The following is a 14,730-nucleotide window of genomic DNA, read 5'->3' as shown; positions in this document are numbered from 1 at the left end:
TTAATGAATAATGGTTTATTCTAAAGCTGGATTTCCAATAGAAAAAATAATACACGGATCGTGTCGATGAGCATGCGCAATGAATATATTTTGTAAAAAGTGCGTATCGGAAAACGATACGACGTACCGAAGAAAAAGTTAAAATCATTTTAACTTTTGACGGAGATACGATGTACCAAACAATAAGAAAAATATTTTAAACCAATCAAAACCGTTAAATACTTTTTTGCTTGCTCAGCAATTTTTGTTTTGGAGATTGTAAACAAAATGGCGTCGAATCTTCCATACAACCTTCTCGCTTGTGATACAAGTTGTATTGATGAAAACACACAAGATCAACATCAAAGTTATGAAGATAACTTCCCTGCTGAAAGAGATACTACTGGTGATGTTTCAGAAATGATTATAGAAGGGGTCAGGAAATCTTGCATTTGGGATGTTTCATCGCATTCTCATAAAGACAAATTTAAGAAAATAGAAGCATGGAAAAGAGTTTTTTCTGCTTTAAAATTACCAGGTAATAAACATTTTTACATGCATTGTATACTGTAATCAATGTTCTTTTCTGAGCAAAAAAAATATGAGTCAATGGAATTTTTTGAGATTTGTAAAAGTTGAATGATAAACTTAATAAACTGTAATACTGTTTTATATAATGTACACAAAAATTTTTTTTAGAAAGTGAATGCCAGAAAACATTTGAGAAGTTACGTGACAACTATCGTAAAACAGAAAGGAAAACAAGGTCAGGATCCGGAGTGAAAAAACTGCCTGTTTGTGAATATTTCAAGGAGTTGTCATTTTTGCGTGATATTTTAACAACAAAACCGAAAGAGACTAATCTACCAGACGCCAGCTCTGATAATCAGTCGTTAAATGGAGATATTTCATTCAATACACTTTATGACGTACCATCCCCAGCAGACTCGCAATCTGTTTCAAACAAACAAGACCAAAAGAAGACAAAAAAGCAGAAGACATCTGATATTGATGAAATTTTGATAAACACTTCAGCACGATCAGAAAGAAAACAATGATTCTGATGTAGTTTTCTGTAAAAGCTTAATTGGACAAATGAAGTCACTGACTAAGAAACAGAATAAAGAGGCAAGAATTAAAATCATGCAAGTTTTCTTGTAAAATAATATTGTTTTGTTTGATTTTTACAAAGATCATTAACAACATCAAAAAAAAAAAGATTTTAAAAATGTTTAACGTACATATATATAATAAAATTGTTAAAAAGACAATGTGTGTTTATACAGAAGTGCTCTGATAAAACGACCATTTTTTTTAATTTTTTTTGGAAAAACCATTCTCAGCAACATGAATTATAATTAAACACAAGCCTTCTTAGTTTAGTTTTTCGAGAGTTCTTTGCTTTGTACACACATTCCTTTTAATCTGTATAATGTTTCTAATGTTCTTGATATTATATCCCATTGTCAATTAACTTGTTCTTCTGGCGAAATAAAATAATCGCGGAACTGTTCACGAATCTTTTTAGCATTCTTTGAATAATTGTTTCATCCTGCTCTCTGTATAGGTTGCAATGCATCGGTTTGACCAATAGCTTGCCTCCAGTCTCCAGGTCTATTTTGTGTATCAGCATAACCAGGTGGACAGTAATTACTTGACTGGAAGCATCTCTCTGCCATCAAATATTGATGCAAAGCTACTACAGTCTTAGTGATATTTACAGCAACGTGAACCCTGGCATTTATAGGGCGTCTGAAAATTCTAAATCTAGAAGCACAAATACCAAATGTATTTTCTATAGTTCTTCTTGCTCGAGATAACCTGCAATTATAAATTCTTTCCTTTTGCCCTAAAAATTCTTTTGGAAATGGCTTCATCAAATTTTCCCTTAATGGAAATGCTTCATCACCGACCAAAACATAAGGAAGAGAAACATTACTGTTATGCATAATTTCTTGATTTGGTATTCCAAGTTTTTGTTCAGCAATTGCTTCACTGATAGCACTATTTGAAAATACACCACTGTCACTGTTTCTACCAATGTCTCCGATATCTACCAATGTAAATGAATAGTTTGCATAACAAACAGCCATTAAAACTATTGAAAAAGTCTTTTTTATAATTGAAATACATTGATCCGGTATTTGCTGGTGCCTGTATAACAACATGCTTTCCATCTAGGGCTCCTATACAATTGGGAAAGTTCCAGCTTCTTTCAAAATCATATGCAATCCTTTTCCAATCTTCAACTTTTGGGATAGCAACATAATCCTCAACAAGAGAATTCCAAATCTCAACAGTGGTTTCTTCAATTATTCTGCAACCAGTTGTTGGGCTCATACGAAACTTAGTTGCGATTGTAGTCTGAGCATCACCAGTTGCTAAGTATCTCAAAGTTACACAAAGTCTTTCACTAGGTCCAATTGGCTCTCTTTTGGAAACTTTAATAATTCGTGGGGCGACCTTTGATAACAAAATTTCATATTGATGGGGAGTCATTCGAAAATATTTAAAAAAATATTCTTGATCGTGTAAGAGCATGTCTTTGACCAAAAGATGGTATTCTCCTTTTTCTTTTCTTTCTAGAAACAGTTTTCTCACCCAAAATTTTCTTCTTTTTCCCGCTAAATTTCGTTTTTTTTTCAAATATAGATAAAGCAAGAAAGTTTCTCTGCTTAACATCGCCATGTTTATTTGTTTACTTTTTTTTTCGCGCAAAAAATTGAAGTACATATTTTGTTGGAAATTGGACAATGTATAACGGTTCGCGTATTTTGGTTCGTTACGAAACGGTAGGCGTATCGATTTTTTCTATTGGAAATCCAGCTTAATACGTGAAAATAGACCTATTTGAGCAATTTTTTTGCGTATCTCTACGCGAAAGTTAAATATGTGCGAAAATTAAGAAAAAAAGGTATATTGCATTTCGCATTTCTTTGTTATACTTTTGTAACTTATCATTCGCCAAATTAAATTCACGTCAAACTTTTTGCATAAAGCCACCCAATCCGGAGATACGATTATTCACAACACTTTTTTCGATAATGTTTTTAACTTTTCACATATAAAAGCCTAAAATTGTTTCAAAGAAATTTTTAAGTCTTGAAAATTACAAATGTATTAAAATTTTTCATCACTGCTTTCAAGAACAATTCCCATATAAAAAGTAGAATACGCAGCTTTTTGGTAGCGGGTGAACAAGATACAGGATGAAAGAGATACTCCCTGGAAACAAGGTTGCCTACTCTATAGACGGGTTTCTGTGTGACGTGTGACATAATGTTGTGATTTTGCGTTAAGAAAAATGAAATGCGCGCGCATATAGAGGAGTAAAAAATATAAACAACAAACCGCCTTGACCAAGGAAATCCAGACCCAGCACTGATATTCTTGCAACTTGTTCTTGATAAAGCAAAGGATTGAAAAATTAAAAGTAGTTATCTGCTTTTCCCCAATTTGGTCCTAATTTTTCTGCCTCCTATGCATGCGCGTATATTCAAAAAAATATAAATTAATCAAGATTAAAGTCTTCAGAAAGTGTTTCATGTAAGTAATAACACTCGATTAGACGAGATTTCTCAAGTATAAATTTTTGAACGAACTTGATATTTCGAGTTAAACAAAATGTTTTCTTCGCTACATGCAAGAAACTTTAACGAATTATAATAAAGATAAAATTATCGTTTGTTATCATATTCTTAGCGATTTGCAGCTAACGTAACTATAAAATGCGTGAACAATCTTCTCCGTTAGAATCGGTTTGTGTCAGAGAGAACTTTTTGTGTTCCTTGATAAATTTCGACCAGAAGCATATCCCAGAAATTTGGCCTGCCATCATATTGTTATCACACAACCAATTTTTGCTCAAATAATCGTAGCCAGGTCCGATGTCATGGTAAAGTTTAAGATACCCAAAACCATCGTGGACTGCTGAATGGTATGCGAATGTTCCATCACAGTCAAAAAATAGCTGGTGTAGAAATGAATTTCCAGGTCCAACAAGCCCTGAAAAATGTTAATAGACACAATTTTTATAAATAGAGGAAGGAGTTTATTTATCTTATCGCACAAATACTATCATTAGATGACAAAAACAATGACACCTGAAAGTATTTCCCCAAAATGTTTCCCCATTTTCAAATTTTCCTGAACTGGAAGAAATTACCACAATAAAGGTTTGTTAGGCTTTCATGACGCTAGTTTTGCGTTGATCCTTGAACATTTCTCCGCGCGAAAATTTTCGGAAAGTTTAATCGACTTCGCGAAAAAATTAAAAAGGATTTGTTCAATGAAATTAATCTTTTTTTTTCGGGACAATAAAGCTATCTTCGACGCAATAACCAACCGATAAACCCGATAACAAAATGCAAGTTTTTTAACAATAAGCAAGGGCTATTTCAGTTTTTAAAAAACTTTCCATTCTCTGTCTTTTAATTTCGAATAAATAAATAATCCCTTTTAAGTTCTATGATTAAAAGCTTCAACACATACTGCAAATACTGTATATACTTTTTGTCTTATCCCCATCCTCAAAAACTCTTGAAGGCATTTGTCTGGGTTCTAAAAAGGCTGTACGTTAGGCTTGCGCAAGTATTAAATACAATTGTTTCTGGTCCAAAAACTGTCTTTTACCTGCAGTTGGGTTTAGTAGAACACCAAATATTGGATCCATTGGTCCAGCAGTGGTATCTACCCAGTCTGCAATAACTTTTCCTGATAGTAGTTGCTGCCTACATCCCCAATATTTATCTTCTGTAAGCACTCCAGATAAGACTAAACATTTAGTAGAAAGTAACATATAGAAACATTCCTTTAAGTCATCCTCCCTTGCTGTGATAAAGACGAAGAAACTTGAAAACGGTAAGCGCTGCTGTTATAATTTCACAACCTCGTCCCCAGGGTCTTTTGGCCCCTGAGCCGTTATTACGGAGTGGTCAACAAGGCAAAATGCCCTGGTAACGAGGTTGATAATTTTAATTAATAAGCGTAACATTTTACACGAGACTCTTAGTTTTGTAGTAAAAATCGCCCACTAGCGAGTATCAGAAATTGACCTCCACGCAGTATGTGTTTAATACTCTAGATATAATTGTTCAACCTTTACCTTTACGGCATTTATAAATTTTCAAAAATCGTTTTCCATCAATTTCCAATCGTGAAAGGCATTCTTCAAATGTTTCCATTGTTCGTTTTCTTAAAGCAGCGAGTGGGTGAATCTTTTCGAAAAAACTTTCCTCGTCAACTTCGAAGGTTTTGCCACTTCCTCTAATTATCGCGTCCAATTGGGAGAGAACGTAACCTAAATTGTTTTGTTTCACCAATGTTGGTTCAGTGCAGGTGTCCTACAAAATATTATTTGACTAACATGAGACTGAATTAATAAGTAATTTCAAAAATAAAAAAAGGAAATTATTAACAGAGAAGGTTATAAAACACGGGTTAAAATCTAAACATAGTATGCAAGACAACAATGTAATATGTTTATTTTAGCAATATATTTCGAAGTATTACTTCATCATCAGGCTATAAGTAAAAGTATATAAACAGTAAAACTGCTAAATAAAAAGTATTCACATCACATATCAACATCTACCTACATACACTATACACAAGTTAAAAGGTATTAAATGATTAAAACTCCCATAAGGGATAAGTCATAATTAAACTTTTATTACTAATTCACGGCTTTTAAACTCGTCTCTTGTGTTTATTTTAGGCTTTATTTCCCGAATGAAAAGTACATCCAGTGTCATTAAATGATATTCCGACTTAATCGATTTTGCCATTATTTCTGCATGATTGATTGATAGCTCCACATTACATGTCTTGAAATGATTTTCCATGGCAGTATATTTATGCTCTTTGATACGGGTTAGAAGATGTCGGGTAGTCTGCCCCACATAACACGATAGACATCGTGAACACGTTATTCTGTACACTAAACCGCTTTGCATAGCCTTCGCCACAAGTGCTTTCAATGATGGTAGAACTGATTTTATTTTCTTAATTGTAGAGACAATTTTGCATGGTGCATTGATGCGTTTTAACGAGCGTTCAAATTTATCCGTCACCTTCCCTCGATATTGAAGAAAAACAAGTTTTCTCTCTGCTTCATCGTCGTTTCCTTTTTCTACCGTAGGTGGTTTCGGTCGGTATATCTTTTGCAGGGTCTTCTCGATAATTTCTTCGTAAAACGATGGAGGGTACTGGTTATTCTCAAGGAGAGATTTTGCGTTCAAGAGAATTTGATGAAAATTCTCCTAGGTACTACATGCGTAATGAATCCTATACACCATACCGGTTACTACGGAACGTTTATATTTTATGGGAGCTAGCGAATGGAAGTTCATTGTTAATCCTGTGTCACTAGCTTTCCTATACCACGTTGATGTTAAATTCTCGCCTCTGTGTATGATTCGCATGTCCAGAAATGGAATACTGCCTTTTTGTTCTCTTTCCACGGTAAACTTTAGGTTGGGATGGAAGTTGTTTATTTCCATAAGTTTGTCATTAATTTGTTCTCTTTTGATATCTCTCAGGATATCATCCATGTACCGGGAGTATAGCTTTGCATCGTTTTTTATACGTGTGTCAAACTTGCTAAGCCAGCCATTAGCTATATTTGGAGCTGGCGGACTTCCAATCGCTAATCCGTCCTTTTGTCTGTAGTAACCATCATGTGTTAGGAGCAACACATCACGACTGCACATGTTTGCTAGTTGAATAAACGTTTCCTTTGATACCGGTGGCTTTTCGTACCTATCTGAAAACAACATGTCAGCGCAATAGTTAATCGCTTCCTCTACTGGGACATTGGTATATAAAGACGAAACGTCGAAGCTTATCATTTCTTCGTTATCATCTAGATGCATATCTTTCAAACTTTGTGATATCGATTGTGTTGACGAATTTATTTGACATTCCTTCACTACTGAAAGCCAGTCAGCTACCTGTTTTGCCACGCGGTAGTACACTGAACCGGGCATCGACAAGACGGGTCTAAGTGGTGTTGAGGGTTTGTGTACCTTTGCCAAGCCGTAAAATCTGGGTGATTGACTTCCGGTTGGTTTTAGTTTGTCAAAGAGTTCTTCAGTTATTTTATTCTGATCTTTGAGTTCCTTCAGCATGTGGACTATCTTTTCCTCTCCTTTTAGTACTGGATGTTTTTCGTGCTTTCGCGTTTTCGTATGCTTCTCAAATTGTGGAGGGTTATAATTTCGTCAAATTTTCGGTTCTATGTATCAGTTTTCATTAAGCAAATGCCTATACCCTTATAAAAGGGAGCAGCTAGCAAATCATTACAAGCTCGTGAGCTTGTATTAAAACGCAAATGTGTCCCACAAGAATGGAAATTTTTGCCTCTCTGAGCACCGAAACGGGAGTAGTCGTGTGTTCGAATCTCATCTTGGTAATTATTTTTACTTTTTTTTTTTTTTGCTGTTATATAAGATAAGTGTTCAAAATCATTTTTTAACTAACTGGTAAAGTAAAAGTGTCTCCATCAAAGTTTACAAAGGTGAATGTAAGCAGACTTAAGGTCTCCCAAATGCCTGGAAAGTAGTCTGCAAAATTTCCACAACATTACGTAAGAGAGAAACGAAGACAACCATCAACTTTCCTCTTCTGGGCTTCAAATTCGAGGAGTTTTCCGTTCAAAAAGATATCACAAATCAATTTTGAAAAAATAACTGCATAGTGCGTAACAACTATTATAGCCTATGTGAATAGCATAATATGTCGTTTCTAACTTCGTAACAGAAATCACAATCTGATTGACAGCTTTTTGTAAACTTTATTCGCGAGCTTGTTTACGTATATCATACGTTTTGTTTTCTTTAAGGTATTTACGAGTCATTTGGACGTTCCTGGGTGTTTTCTGTTTTTTGCAGTTTTTGATGTATGTCAACGTTCTAACATTAATGTCTGTTATAACTTCTTCACTAACCTCTTGTTTTCTGCAAAATCTCAATAAGTCATCTAACTCCGAGAGCACCTCATTTTTGTCAAAACTCTGCATCACTGCGTTTTTTGGACCCAAAGTTAAAGTTTCGATGACGTATTTTGGTGGTTGTTTAGTTAAACCATAACAAATAACCGTGTTTTTGACATTAAAAAGCGGCCTTTCTTGGTCTTTTGACAGCTTGTATAACTTATCATTTAGTTTCTTCGATTGACGTTTTCTTAAGTCCTTTATGAAAAATCTTGTGTATAAAATTACTGAAGGTAAACATTTATATGGAACATGCGTTTTTACTTCATTTCTAAAGGTGGAAACTTTCTCCGTACACAGCTTTAAATCTCTTCTAGCAGTCCCGATTTCCTTTTTGAGAAGTTTCATCTGAAATTCATGAACATTTCGGTCATCGAAACATCCATTGTTTGGTACTCGAAACTTCAGAAATGAAGGAATTATTTCGGCTTTGATGCAATTCTCGAGAAAGTTTATTCTCATACTGTTCATTTCCAACTTTTGTAGCGATGAAGATATCGGATGTATATTTTCCAACAATCATTTCGTCGTAATTCCCACGTAAATAACTTATTTGGTAAAAACATTGTGCAATTTTTGTCAACATAGTATGCAAGACAACAATGTAATATGTTTATTTTAGCAATATATTTCGAAGTATTACTTCATCATCAGGCTATAAGCAAAAGTATATAAACAGTAAAACATCATAAAACATCACATATTAACATCTACCTACATACACTATACACAAGTTAAAAAGTATTAAATGATTAAAACTCCCTTGAGGGATAAGTCATAATTAAACTTTTATTACTAATTCACGGCTTTTAAAGCAGTATTCCATTTCTGGACATGCAAATCATACACAGAGGCGAGAATTTAACATCAACGTGGTACAGGAAAGCTAGTGACACAGGATTAACAATGAACTTCCATTCGCTAGCTCCCATAAAGTATAAACGTTCCGTAGTAACCGGTCTGGTGTATAGGATTCATTACGCATGTAGTACCTAGGAGAATTTTCATCAAAGTCTCTTGAACGCAAAATCTCTCCTTGAGAATAACCAGTACCCTCCATCGTTTTACGAAGAAATTATCGAGAAGACCCTGGAAAAGATATACCGACCGAAACCACCTACGGTAGAAAAAGGAAACGACGATGAAGCAGAGAGAAAACTTGTTTTTCTTCAATATCGAGGGAAGGCGACGGATAAATTTGAACGCTCGTTAAAACGCATCAATGCACCATGCAAAATTGTCTCTACAATTAAGAAAATAAAATCAGTTCTACCATCATTGAAAGCACCTGTGGCGAAGCCTATGCAAAGCGGTTTAGTGTACAAAATAACGTGTTCACGATGTCTATCGTGTTATGTGGGGCAGACTACCCGACATCTTCTAACCCGTATCAAAGAGCATAAATATACCGTCGTGGGACGTCATTTCAAGACATGTAATGTGGAGCTATCAATCAATCATGCAGAAATAATGGCAAAATCGATTAAGTCATGAATATCATTTAATGACACTGGAGGCACTTTTCATTCGGGAAATAAAGCCTAAAATAAACACAAAGGACGAGTTTAAAAGCCGTGAATTAGTAATAAAAGTTTAATTATGACTTATCCCTCATGGAAGTTTTAATCATTTAATACTTTTCAACTTGTGTATAGTGTATGTAGGTAGATGTTGATATGTGATGTGAATACTTTTTATTTAGCAGTTTTACTGTTTATATACTTTTACTTATAGCCTGATGATGAAGTAATACTTCGAAATATATTGCTAAAATAAACATATTACATTGTTGTCTTGCATACTATGTTGACAAAAATTGCACAATGTTTTTACCAAAAAAGTTAAAATCTAAACTTAGAAAGTATATAAGAACGTGTATTCACGTATTATATAACAAATTGCTACAATTAAGAGAGAACTCAAAAAGTAAAAAAGAAAATTCAATTTATCAATAAATAAAAAATTTGACCCATTCTTACATTATTTTTTCTATTCTTTTGTCCGTGAAACTTGAGTCCTGCAAGCGATTTACAATATTGTTCAATCGTTTCGGGATAAGACCGTTGATTTATTTCGCCAGTTAGTACTTGCGTGTGGTTATACATCATCTCTGGATGGAGATGAAAATATTGAGGCTTGCTCTCATCACAACCCATGTTATATTAAACAAATTGCGCTTCTTGCTGGAAGATGGGATTTTCTCATTTAGATTTTTGGGCGATATTTCGTAAACCGTGTTTCTTTTAGCATCTGTTTCATAGTTTTCTTCTAAGACGAAACTTTTGATAGCAAAGGTAGGAGGTAAAAATGAAATTATTTTTTGAGATTGTTTATATTTTTTATTTAAAGAAAAAAATTAAAGGAGCTTGACTATGCAACGGATAAATTTTATATATATTTTTCATTAGGAATACCCATGACGTCTATCTTTAAAAACTATACAATTGTTCTTTTTGTAAAATAAGCAAAAGACATAAAAAAAATCATGAAAGAAGTCAACGTATTTTTTGTTTCGTTTTTAACTGGAAGAACAATTCGTATCCAGGTAGTAACTAATAATTTATATCTCCTCCATGGTGCTCGTTGTTGGGAAGCATGTGTTAAGTTCTTTTTAAAAACAAACTTTTGGTACGACTTCTCGCGCCTATTGATTTAGGCGCAAATTCAAATCTTCCCACAAATAACAAAAAAATATCGTAAAATTTAGGTTTTACACAAAATAACCTGAATTCTGTTTTGGGGTGTCTCCGCTAGGGAAAACAATGGTTTCGTTCAAGAAGAAGATTTTAAAAATTACCACCTCCAAAACGTACTAAGGTTGAAAATCTTCTCGTCGATAATTACAATAAAATGCTTTGAAATTCGGTGCAACAGATGTGTTTTAAAGTGAAGAAAAAAAATCTTCTTATTTCGTATTTTTTTTAAAAAAAAAATCACATTCTTAATTATTATTGGAGCGGAAATTCTTAGAGCCCCCAGGGCTTCTTGTTGTTCCTTAATTTTGATTTCATGTGTTTTCTTTTTATGTAAATTGGCAATTTCAGGTAAAAAAAATTGCAATCGATTCGTGCACTACAAATACATTTAATATGATGGCGCAAAAATTGATGGCCTCTGGAGATTTGCAGAAAAACATTTTACGATCAAAGGTCTAACTAACCTGAATTTATCCCTTCTGTAAGCACTTCTGAAATCTGCTTTTGCTACCGCCTTAACAGTTCACTTTTTTGCTGTATGGACTGGACATCGCATCGCGAAATCACTTAACAATAAAAAGAATCTATAAAAAAAGGACAACCTTCGCTAAATATGAAATTCTCAGACTGGCATAACCTCAAACGTTATTAAACTATCACATTTCGCAGGGGGGGACACTGTGTACGAGGTTGATAATTGGCGTGCTTTTTGTTTTAAAAACATAGCCTTCGAGGCAGTTATTAAACAATTTTCTTGAGACCTTTATTGATTGCAAATACTTTTTCCCACCAAACGTTAGTTTTTCGTCCGGTTTAAGTATTGGGTGAACAAGACACATAAGCATTGATGCAGTTGCTGAAAGAGGTACATGCTTTTTTTATAAGAATATGCTTTATAAGAATATCAGGCTGGGATTTTAGCTTAAAAACAGCATTGTTTTTGGGCCAGCCTGGTTAGAATTTTGGTATTTTTATAAAAGAAGGATGTAGTTGCGTTACAACCTCGTCCCAGGGTCTTGTGGCCCCTGAGCCGTTATTACGGAGTGGCCAACGCCGCTATCAACTTATCAACAAGGCAAAATGCCCTGGGAACGAGGTTGGTTACGTTAATAATGAAAAGTACCGTACGTCGCGCGCAAAAATAGCCGGCACTCAAATAAAGCCCCGGGGTTTATTGCCCCATTATCCTGTTTCCACTAGGTTCGCAAACATAGGATTCGAAACATGGTAGACGCATAACAAAGCATGTCAAAGAACTTGCATTTCCCTTGCCTTTTTTTTCACCATTTGTTCTTTCATTCTCTAAAATATTAAATTTTGATTCAAAAATAAATTCTATCACAAAATCTAGCTAGCTAAGACAAAGGCGATTTGCTGTTGAAGTGTTCAAAACTCATATATAATCGTTGCACCTAATTATATTTGAAAAGGTCTTCTTCATTATTTACCATTATTTAAACATTTTAGGTTCAATACTCGCCCGAAAGAATATTGTCTCTAATAGATGTTTTTAGCTAGCTTTAGCTACACTTTTTGTAGTAAAACCCTTGTCTTTTGGGTCTTAGCTAACACAAAAAGTGCATAGTAACAAAAAATTGTGGACTACTTTGGCTAAAGTAATACATGGAATCACAGTCCCGGTATTTACCTGCGCACGCATGTAAGTGATTACATAATGCCTGCTGCGCGCGCAGAAATGGATGTAAAAATGTAAACAAACTAAGCAGAAAAGTTACCTCCATTTCTGCGCGCGCAGAAAAAACACGGCACTATGATTGAGTGTATTAAGGGTTTATTTGCTGAGAACATAACTAATTACAAAAACAAAATGTTCTATAAAAAAGGAACTTTAACTAGATAAATTGCTAAAAACTTTAAACAAGTTAGAGACCATCACACTAGTTAAATAACTAATCTAAGGAGATGGCCACCATTATATGTTTAGAATTTTCCATTATAAATAAATAAATATAAATTTTTGTTTGTTTTCTTTATGAAAATTAACTACACACTTTAACTAGGTTTTTATCTGTTTAGAGTATAATCATTTCAAAAGGTAGAAAAGGGACTAAGTTAGTTAGGAATATTAATTGAGGAGGGAATTTTTGTAGCGAGAGTGATTTGATTTTAGATATTGATAGTGAAGAAAGGTCTTGTCTAGGGAAAAGAGATTGAAAGCAGTTCCAGGCTAGTATACATTGATATAAAGTAGATCTGGTACCAAAAGAAAAAGTTATAACAAGGGGTTTGTCTAAAAGTTTAATAGAAGATCCTCTGGTATTGTAAGTATCCAGGCGAAACGCTAGACTGAGAAGACTATGTCAAGTGGAGAGGTTTTCTTCAGATTTGGTGAACTAGAGTTATATTACAGATTTTGGGGGTATCAAAAATATTAAGAAGGTTAAGTTGCTTTAGTAGAGGTTTGGAGGGCTGATTAAAGTCAGCAAAGGTGATGAGCCTGACCGCTATTTTTTGAAGTTTAAAGATTCGATCAGTATGGATGTTATGGGTTAGACACCAAACTTGGGAGAAATAAGAAGCGTGAGAAAAGAATAAAGAGTAGTATACAGAGAGGAGTATCTTTAAGGAAACATAGTGACGGAGTTTGAAAATTGCTCCATTACTTCTGGAAAGTTTGGTAGCTAAGTTTTTTATATGAAATGACCAATTTAAGTGAGAGTCGATAATAACCCGAAGATACTTACCACAAGTGGAAAAGGATAATTAATTGCCATTTAGTTTAAGTCTAACATCATAGCTGATTGATTTATTGGGATGCCTGAAAAGAATAACCTCGGTTTTGGCAACGTTAAGTGAATTTTATTTGCATTGAACCAGTGGCATAGAAGTTTTAGATCAATATTTACTCTTTTCTTAATGGTTTTCAAACTGGGACTAGAGCATAATAGACTGGTGTCATCTGCAAAGTGAAAAACATCACTATGGTAAATTCCATTTAGGAGGTCATTAATATAAATTAAGAAGAGTAGTGGTCCAAGGACTGATCCCTGGGGCACCCCATGAAAAATTTCTATTTCGGAATAGTTATTCCCAGAAATAAAAACAAATTGCCTTCGGTTAGTAAGGTAAGATTTGAACCAGGTGTTTGCTAGTCCACGAATACCATAGTGTTGCATTTTATCCAAATAGTATGTTGTGGTCAACGGTATCAAAGGCTTTTCGAAGGTCTATAAAAATTCCACAAGAAAAATTTCCAGAGTCAAGTTGTTTTCTAATGTTTTCAATTAGACTGATTAAGGCATGGTTTAGTTGACTGTTTATTTCTGATTTTAGGTAGCGGAATGTTAAATAATTATTATTATTATTATTTTTTTTTAAGGAACATTTTACTTTTAAAACTGCTCTTTCCAATGAACTAATTCTTATTCCAAAATGTTTCCTGAAAATTGAAGGATTTAATATTAACAAATATCTCTGAATAATTTTTTTGTAAAATTTTTGGTTGCCAACTCTTCTTAAAAGGGATCAGTCTCAAAAATACAATTGACTACGTCGTGAAACTTTCGTTTTCGGCTTCACAAGTGTTTGATCTCTAATCATGTGTCTAATTTTAATTTTTGGTCAGCGGATTTGAATACAAAAGTGATTATAATAAAAAAAAATTGAGTGTTATTTTCATGTCATATTTTCAAAACGATTAAAGTTGAGAAAAAAATAAGACACATGATTTAAATTCAGACTATGCTGAACATTTTTTTCCATCATGTTGTAGAACAAACTTCTTTTGTTAACAAGTACATATGAAAAAAATGCTTAATACAGAAGAGGTTTAATATACCATACCGCTACCTTCATAGCCATATGTGATACCTAAAGTTCTATTTTTGATATTTTAGCTTCATATAGATGAATTAAAAAATTTTTTGAAGAGCGTCCACCCACAACCCCCTTCCCCCTCTAGGCTGCTATGGTCTTAAATCCAAATATTCTTCCTGTAATACCCTCTATCCCCCCACCCATCCCCAAAAGTGGCACAAAATCTTTGTTTAAACTTTTGAAAATAACATTTATATATATGTACATATATACCTTTACGAGATATTT

The 14,730-nt window shown here is 33.9% G+C and overlaps 2 protein-coding genes across 2 annotated transcripts; one reads left to right on the top strand and one right to left on the bottom strand.

The window, feature by feature from the left end:
* The first annotated feature begins 23 nt into the window (after positions 1–23).
* Positions 24–1,914, top strand: LOC130612695 (uncharacterized). Its single transcript, XM_057434047.1, has 2 exons — positions 24–517; positions 679–1,914. The coding sequence occupies exons 1-2, from the start codon at positions 268–270 to the stop codon at positions 1,035–1,037; spliced, it is 609 nt and encodes a 202-aa protein (XP_057290030.1). The 5' UTR covers positions 24–267; the 3' UTR covers positions 1,038–1,914.
* A 1,629-nt stretch (positions 1,915–3,543) lies between these two features.
* On the bottom strand, positions 3,544–10,230 carry LOC130612692 (uncharacterized). Its single transcript, XM_057434045.1, has 4 exons — positions 9,949–10,230; positions 5,084–5,321; positions 4,612–4,752; positions 3,544–3,984 (listed from the first exon to the last, which is right to left on the bottom strand). The coding sequence occupies exons 1-4, from the start codon at positions 10,123–10,125 to the stop codon at positions 3,701–3,703; spliced, it is 840 nt and encodes a 279-aa protein (XP_057290028.1). The 5' UTR covers positions 10,126–10,230; the 3' UTR covers positions 3,544–3,700.
* Between the last annotated feature and the right edge of the window lie 4,500 nt (positions 10,231–14,730).

The sequence above is a fragment of the Hydractinia symbiolongicarpus genome, chromosome 10 (genome assembly GCF_029227915.1).
Source record: "Hydractinia symbiolongicarpus strain clone_291-10 chromosome 10, HSymV2.1, whole genome shotgun sequence".
NCBI classification, from domain to species: domain Eukaryota; kingdom Metazoa; phylum Cnidaria; class Hydrozoa; order Anthoathecata; family Hydractiniidae; genus Hydractinia; species Hydractinia symbiolongicarpus.
The sequence above is the reverse complement of the archived record's forward strand: the minus strand, read 5'-3'. Positions and strand labels throughout refer to the sequence as shown.

Bases quoted from the DNA above. Each gene is read 5' to 3' on its own strand.
- LOC130612695 (XM_057434047.1), top strand. From the start codon at position 268: ATGGCGTCGAATCTTCCATACAACCTTCTCGCTTGTGATACAAGTTGT. The intron at 518-678 runs GTAATAAACATT...AATTTTTTTTAG, and splicing joins TTCTGCTTTAAAATTACCAG to AAAGTGAATGCCAGAAAACA.
- LOC130612692 (XM_057434045.1), bottom strand. From the start codon at position 10,125: ATGGGTTGTGATGAGAGCAAGCCTCAATATTTTCATCTCCATCCAGAG. The intron at 5,322-9,948 runs GTAAGAATGGGT...AATATTTTGTAG, and splicing joins AAAAGAATAGAAAAAATAAT to GACACCTGCACTGAACCAAC. The intron at 3,985-4,611 runs GTAAAAGACAGT...AACATTTTTCAG, and splicing joins TCTACTAAACCCAACTGCAG to GGCTTGTTGGACCTGGAAAT.